The sequence below is a fragment of the Echinops telfairi genome, unplaced genomic scaffold (genome assembly GCF_000313985.2).
Source record: "Echinops telfairi isolate 266 unplaced genomic scaffold, ASM31398v2 ScPeMD7_655;HRSCAF=1070, whole genome shotgun sequence".
Classification (NCBI taxonomy): domain Eukaryota; kingdom Metazoa; phylum Chordata; class Mammalia; order Afrosoricida; family Tenrecidae; genus Echinops; species Echinops telfairi.
The window spans coordinates 18,259,055-18,266,914 of NW_022104553.1; the positions used below are offsets into that span (position 1 = coordinate 18,259,055).

General features: G+C 55.2%; 1 protein-coding gene across 1 annotated transcript in view; it reads right to left on the bottom strand.

Moving 5' to 3' along the window:
- Positions 1–5,749, bottom strand: part of CACNG7 (calcium voltage-gated channel auxiliary subunit gamma 7) — a 31,281-nt gene extending 25,532 nt beyond the window's left edge. The window contains exons 1-3 of the mRNA XM_004715673.2: positions 5,529–5,749; positions 4,089–4,175; positions 3,405–3,545 (exon numbers count right to left, since the gene is read on the bottom strand). Coding sequence (XP_004715730.1) covers positions 3,405–3,545; positions 4,089–4,175; positions 5,529–5,724 — 424 coding nt within the window. The 5' untranslated portion in view covers positions 5,725–5,749. The remainder of the gene's footprint in view (positions 1–3,404; positions 3,546–4,088; positions 4,176–5,528) is intronic.
- Between the last annotated feature and the right edge of the window lie 2,111 nt (positions 5,750–7,860).

Below are 7,860 nucleotides of genomic sequence, written 5' to 3' on the forward strand. Positions count from 1 at the left end.
CCAGGCGGTTGGGGGGCGGGAGGTTCTGAAAATCCACCTGGGTCTGTTTGCACTGCCAGCTCTGAGAAGAGACTAGAGCCCCACGCCTGACCCCCAAGAGGCACAGAGGCACAGGGTGGGGAGGAGATCAGAGCGAGGGGGCTTCTGCTCGCCAAGCAGCAGCCGAGTTAAAGGAGCTCGAACTGAATGCAATTAAATGGCGACAATGAATGGATCTGGGTGATGTCTAGGCGTGGACTGGACTGAGTTAAACCTGCATGAACAGAGCTGTGCTGAAGGGGACGGGGACTCATACAAGACTGTGGCTGAGTCCTGGGGGCCGGGAACACTCAGCTGCTACCTGAGTGTGGGGCAGTCCGCCTCCACCCAAAAATGACTTGAACTAAAGGCCTGGTGATCTACTGTGGCAAAATTGGCCACTGAAAACCCTGAGGGGGGTCACTGTGATCAGAGCCCATGCAAGGGCAACTGCTCCGTGGGTTGGTTGACTGTCTGGTTGGTTGGTTGGTGAGTTGGTTGGTTGGCTGGCATATTAGTTGGTTGATTGGTTGGTTGGCTAGCTGGCTGGCTTAATGGTTGCTTGCTTAGTTGGCTAAATGGTTAGTTGGCTGGTTGGTAGGTTGGTTAGCTGGTTAGTTGGTTGGTTGGCTAACTGGTTAGTTGGTTGGCTGGTTGGTTGGTTGGTTAGCTGGCTGGTTGGCTGGCTGGCTGCTTGGTTGGTTGGTTTGTTGGGATGGGTGGTTAGTTTGTTGGCTAGCTGGCTTGTTGGTTGCTTGGCTGGGTGGTTGGTTGGTTGATTGGCTAGCTGACTGGATGGTTGGTTTGTTGATTAGTAGTTGATTTGGTTGGCTGGTTGTTTAGTTGGTTGATTGGTTGGTTGTCTAGCTTGTTGGTTGGTTGCTTGGTTGATTAGTTGGTAGGTTGGCTGGCTGGTTGGTTGGTTGGTTGGCTGTCTGTCTGGATTGTTTGTTTGTTGATGAATTGGGTGATTGCCTGGTGTCCTGATAGAGAACCCTGGGTGCTGCAAACAGTTGCTGTGCTGGCTGCTACCTGAATGGTGGGTGGTTCAAAGCCACCCAGAGGCTCCTCAGAAGAAAGCTCTGGTGATCTTCTTCTGACATGGGGGCCATGAAAAACCCCAGGGAGAAAGTTCATTTTTAATGTGTGTGAGAGACCACGTCATGAGCCAGATGTTTCAGAACAGACTCAGGGCAGGAGTTCTGTCCAGTTAGTGGCTGAGCGTTTGAACAACTGCACACACCTGGGCTCCTTCTCTGGGGCACAGAACCCCCACCCCTCCTTTTTTTTCTTAATGAAGCAAGTGGTAATAACAAGTCCTTGGCACAGATATTATGAGAAGGGGGTGTGATCACACATGTAACAGGACCTTGTACCTCAAAAGACTAAAGTTAAGAAAAATAACTGCAAACAAAGTTTGAACTCTAGCTGGTGACACGGGTGCGGCAGTTCTGGGCGGTGTGAGCTGGCACGTGCGGCTCACACTTTGGAATGGTTTTAAAAAGAAGTAGGTGGATGGGTGGTTAGAAATTTCCCCTAAGAGAAAACCAAAAAGCAGAAACCTATTGCCATCAAGTCGAATCTGCCTCATGTAGACTAGACTCCTTCTGAGACTGTAAGTCTTTAAGCACGTGGTCTCATCTTTCTCTCTCGGCAGGGCTGGTGGGTTCAAACTGTCAGCCCTGTGGTTACCATCCCAATGCCTAACCCACAGTATTACCAGGGCTCCTTAGAAACAGCTAGCGGGATCCAAAAACCCAAACCAAACCCACTGCCAATCAAGCCGATTCCACCCCCTACCACAACCCTGTGGCAAAGTGGGTTGTGGGCTGCTTGGGCTGCTAACCTCAGGGTCAGCAGTTCAAAACCACCAGCCACTCCTCGGGATAAACACGAGGCTTTCTCTTCCCGTCAGGTGTTAAGGTCTCAGAAACCCACAGGGATAGCTCTATTTAGTCCAGTTGGGTGGCTATGATTAAAAGTCAACTCGATGACAGCGAATTTGAGGGTTTTTTTGTTTTTGTATGGGACAGAGTAGAACGGCTCCATGCAAGACTGTAAATCTTTCCAGAAACTGACTGCCTCTCCTTTCTCTCAGGGAGCAGATGGTGGGTTTGAACTACTAACCTTTCTATTAGTGGTGGTGCACTTAACCACTGTGCCGCCAGGGTGCTCAACACAGAATACCCTGGGGGGAGGGGGGAGGGCTTCTCTGTCGTACTGGGTCCTACTCTGACTCAATGACAATGACTTTGGTTTTGCCTTGACCCCAAACCAAGCCCTCTGCCACCAGCTCGACTCAGAGCAACCACACAGCGCAGGGCAGAGCTGCCCGTGTGTGTTTCTGAGGCTGTGCCCCTTCACCCGCGCAGACAGCCTCATCTTTCCCACTAGGAGTGGCTGGGGGGTTCGAGCGGCTGATCTTGTGGAGAGCAGCTCCATTTGTCGCTCACTACAGCAGCAGGGCTCCTTACCCCAACTCAGAGCAACCCTGTGCAGCGGTTCTCAAACCTGTGGGTCGCCACCCCTTTGGGGGTCAAATGACCCTTTCACAGGGGTCGCCCGATTCATCGCAGTAGCAAAATGGCAGGGATGAAGTAGCAACGAAAATAATTTTATGGTGAGGAGGGGGGTTGTCACCATAACATGAGGCACTGCATGAAAGGGTCGCCGCAGTAGGAAGGTTGAGAACCACTGCCAGGCTTTCCGAAGCCATACAAGTCAACAAGACTCATCTTTCTCCCACGCCATGGTTGGGGGGGTTTGCAACGGCCACCTGGCGGCTAACAGCTCAGCGCATAACCCACAGCGCTACCAGCACAAACCGACTCTGCTGCCAGGGGACCCTTAAAAGTGAGCCTTGTGCGTGGGGGAACCTGGGCGGTGGGATCTATGGATGCACGCTTCAAAATTCTGGTATTCCGCGTCTTTTCGGGATTGATAACGAGAGAACATCTGTGCCCATAGTTAAGAACCTTGATGGGCTGGGAAATGGCTTGTCCTGCCCGTGGTCGTTAAAAATACAGCCTCTGGGGGCGAACGGCGAGAAATTGGAACCTGACTGGCTGTCGGGAAGGGAGCAGATGGCTTCGTGTCTCGGGGAGTGTTTGTTTCCCTCTCTGTGAAATGGGGCTATTAATAGTGATTTACCTCACCTCGGCCTCCTTGAGCAAGTATCACAACACAACCTAGCCCACAATCCGCCCGCGGGAAACATGAGCTAATCATTCGGCCCTCAAAACAAACAGAGAGGTTGGGCAAGCCGCCTGACGTCACACAGCAAGAAAGTGGCACAGCGAGCCCAGCCGACAGGTCCCTGGAATTTTAAAGAGCACCCCCACCCTACACACACCTCTCCAGACCATAAATGTTTCTCTGAAGCTTACCCGAGAGGATGAAGAAGATGCCAGAAACGAAGGCCAGAATGGTCCTCTGTGGGCGGATGTGACCGATGTTGCTGATGACGAAGGCGGTGAAGACCAGGAAGAGGCTGACCATGGGAAAGGGGGTGGCGGTGCGTACCGTCTCTGCAGGATGGGGTGGAGGGGCAGCGGGTGAGGTGGGGTGCTCCAGTGGGCACCTTGTCCCACCAACTCCTCCCCTTTTACCAGGTAAGACCCCCTCTGCTGATCCCACTCTTCCACCAGGCCAAGGTAACTTCACTAGGCCACACCCCTTTCCTCCTGACTCCGCCACTGCCCAACCCCACCTCCTCACCCACTGACCACTTCAACCCTCCCCTCCTGCCCTCTGACTCCACCCCTTCCCCCAGTGACTCCAGCCACCACTCCAGGCCCCAACTTCTTTAAATGCTCTGCTGTTCCTTTGACTCCACCTCCTTCCCTAGCCCCACCCTTTCAGCCGAGCTCCACCTCCTTTCAACCCACCACTCCTGCCCATTGGCTCCACTTTTCCCCACTGGCTCCACCCACCACCCAGACCCCACCTCCTTTCAACCCACCACTCCTGCCCTCTGACTCCACCCCTGTCCCTATGGACTCCACCCCTCCTCTAGCCCCGCCCCTCTCCAGCCCCTTTGGAACCCAGGCCTCCCGCTCGCTTCCCCTCACTCAGAATATTCTCTGTGTTTTCCGTCACTAAATTGATCTCCGGTTCAAGGAAATATTCCGAGGCCACGCAGCGACCCTTCTCTCGACCTAGGAGGAAGAGAAGAGGCAAGGCTAGTGAGAGACTCCTCACCCGCGGGGCGCTGTCAGAGGCAGGGCTGACTGTGCGGAGACACCAGGATGAGGGTGGGCTGCAGAACCCAAAGATTGGGGGTGAGGGAATGGGCAGGGGACCAAGAACCCCTCTTGAGAGCTGCCTTAGTCTTTGGGCAACCGACAGGCTTGGTACTCAAGAGTGCTGAGCCAGAGGGGTACAGTGGGCCAGGAGTCCTGATTCCTTACAGACTAGGGTGAAGTCTGGGGTCCTGTGTTCTTAGAACGTGGGGTCTTGGCGACGACCAAACCCCAAACCAGATCAGCTGCCTGTGTCAGTTCCAACCCATGGTGACCCCCACGTGGGGAGAGTGGATCCATGGGGTTTCACATTCAGGGCCATCACCTTTACTGGAAGATCACCAGCCCTTTCTTCCGAAGTGCCGCCCCCCACCCCCTGAACTCAAACTTCCCACCCCTCCAATCCCTGGTTAACAGCTGGGACGCTTCTTAGGTGGTCACCCGGAGGCATGGCTTAGGATCCCTGATGGCACCGTGGGCTAAGCAAGCGCTGGGCTGCTGACCAATATGTCAGCGGTTCGAACCTATTCCCCCCACCCCATAGGAGACCGCTGTGGCTGTCTGCTGCCATACAGACAGCCTGCCTCGGAAACCCTGTGGGGCCAGTTCTGCTCTGTCCAGTAGGGTTGCTAAGCATCAGAGCCACCGCGAGGGCACAGGGGGTGGAGGTGGGTGGGCTGCACGGAGTCTTTCTTCCTGCCAGGCAAGGAGGTTTGAGTCCGCTGGATCTAAGGAAAGATGATGGGGTTCCCCCCGGGAGGCAGCCATGAGGGGGCTGGAGATATACGTGAGATATGTATTTATGAAGGAGCCCTGGTGGTGGAGTGGTTAAGCATTGGGCTGCGATCCCCGTGGTCAGCAGTTTGAAACCACACATCGTAACCCTACACATCGTAACCCTATTTCTAGCAGAAGGAAACACTGCCGGGTCCTGTGTCAGCCTCACTGTGGTTGTTGATGGTTGCAGCAACGGTGTCCATCCATCCATCTCCTGGAGGGTCCTCCTCTTTGTGGCTGCCCCTCTAGTCTACTCGGGGCTCCTAGGTGCAGGGAGTAAGTGGGTAGACATCTGGGTTGGGAAGGGGGGGGTGGTGTTGGGAGTTGTGTCAGCCACGGAGATGCCAGCTCCTGAGTCTGAATGCCCCCGAGAGAACACAGAGAATCGCCAGGGGTGGGGGGTACGGGTGTCTCTGGACCCAGCAGATTGTGGATTGTGGGTCAGGGCGCTCTCTTGGGGCGCAGGTGAGGCAGGACAGGTGAGATCTGTACCTGCGAAGAAGCAGACCCTCCAGAGGCCGGCGTGCAGCGCCATCTTGACCTCGGTGGTCTGGTTCTGCGGCGACACGGTGCCCTCCTCCATGTACAGCCAGTAGTCGGTGCTGACCGCGATGCCGACCAGGAGCAGGCCGCATGCGCCAAACACGCTGCTCAGCAGGGTCAGGGCGCGGCTGCTACAGTGACTCATCCTCAGTGGCGGGGGGCGCCCTGCGGGGCCTGGTGGGGAGCAGAAGCTGTGGTGGAAAACCCAAGTGGGCCCCTCCCTCCCCCAGCTCCATGCAGCCCACCTGGGTCATGGGACCACCGCTCAACAATCCAACCCCAAAATGATGACCCCAGGGGACTGTATGCATCAGGTCACCTGAGCCACTGCACGGACCTCACCTCTAGACCCTGGCCGAAAGCTTTAAACTCTAGAACAATGCGGGGAGTGGGGGAGGGGAGTGTCACTACACCTTGACCTTTGACCTCTGCCTTCTGGTCCAGAAAGCCAGACCAGGACTCACAAGAAGCTCCACCAATGACCAATGGCGACAGCTGACCCAAAACCTCATCACTGGGCTTCCCAACCCTGGCACCTGTTCTCTCAGTCTGGACTCCCCAGAGATGCCAGGCACAGAGACCACCCTGGCCCCACCCTACCCCCACCTCACCCTCCTATTCCCAAGATAAAATTTCCACCCATGTTCCTGGCACCAAATCCAGAACTTAGAACCTTGATTCCAGCCGTGTGTCTGGACCAGAACCCCAGACAGTATCATTACTCTGGCCAGAAACTCTACTTCCAGAGTCAAACCCTCAAAACCAGGTCCCTGAACTTAAACCACATGCCCTGGCCTGAGACTCAACCTTGGACACCAGATGCATACACACACACACACACACACACTGAGCATCCTCGATCTTGAACCTGGGCCCATGACCAAAGAACCCTTAGTTTGATTGTCGGCTTCAACTCCAGGGCCAGGCACCCTCCAACCCCAACTGGTGTCTTGATCCAAGACCCCAACCTTGAATGCTGGACCAGCGAGGGAGGGCCCTTCAATTCAGCTCTGAGCCCTGACATGGAACCCTGGATGCCCATGGGTCTGGGGTCTTGAACCTTGAAAGCTGAACTCCTTGATTTGTCTAGAAACTCAAGCTCCCCATCTGGACTCCACGCTTGCAACGGAGACCACAGCGCCCCTTTCCAGTGGACTCTATCCCTGGGCTGAAGACACTGGCCAGAAGCCTCAAACTGGGTCACAGGCCAAGAATCCCTCACTGAGTGGCCTGCTCCCAGAATGCATAACCACACACCTACCAGAGACTTCCAGCCAAGCTCCCTTCCCAAGTTAAACTCGTGAACTCTTATCTTCACCCTTAGAACCCAATTCTGACATTGACCCCATGACCTTCCAACTCTGAACCTGTCCCTTGACCTCAGCTTGGGACACCAACCCGAGGTCATAGCCCACACTCAAGAGCCAAGGTGCCAGAACCTCAACTTGCAACCTTAGATGCCCTGCCCACCCCACCCCCATCCCTATCCGGTCAGGCTTCTCACCCTAAATCAGTGTCAGCCAGAAACCTAGATTCAGAATCTCGACTAAAACATTCCAGAAGGCTGAGACCACGACCTCACACCACCCCAACCCAGCACCCCAAATAGAGCATACCAGCCATACAGGGGAACCCCCCACGCCCCTCCCCAAGTCTCCCTCAAACCAAGAACCGGCTGCTCTGCTGGCTAGAACACCAGTTAAGAAATGCAGAGTGCACATCTGCCACAATTGTTCCCTACATGCCCCCCCCAGAGATTTGGGGCTTCTGATTACAGTCTGGAGCCCCACCCCACCCCCAACCGTGGGCCCTTCCATCACATGTGGGCAGATGTAACCTCCCAAGTCCCATGTCAGGAACCCAGAGACTCTCACTTGGAGGTGAGGTGGGGAACCGTCAATCCCCGCCCTCCAGGACTCCAAATCGCTTATCCACAACTTTCACCTCCCACCCAAGAACTTTCGCCCAAACCACATAATCCCGTGATTTTTCGGGGGGGGGGGCGGAACGGGGACTCACCGGGGGCTTAAGTGTTGGGCACCTAACCACAAAGTCAGAAGCTCAAGATCACCAGCCGATCGCGGAGAAACAAGAGGCTGTCCATTCCCGTAAAGAGTTAACAGTTTCAGAGACCCGCGAGGGCAGGTCTACCCTGCCCTGTTAGGGTCGCTGTGAGTCGGAATTGATTCAATGGCTGCCAGTTTGAGTTGAGTTTGAACTGGAGACTAACTAGATCAGACCCGCACCCCCCGCCCACCATCCTTAGAACAGCTATCAAATG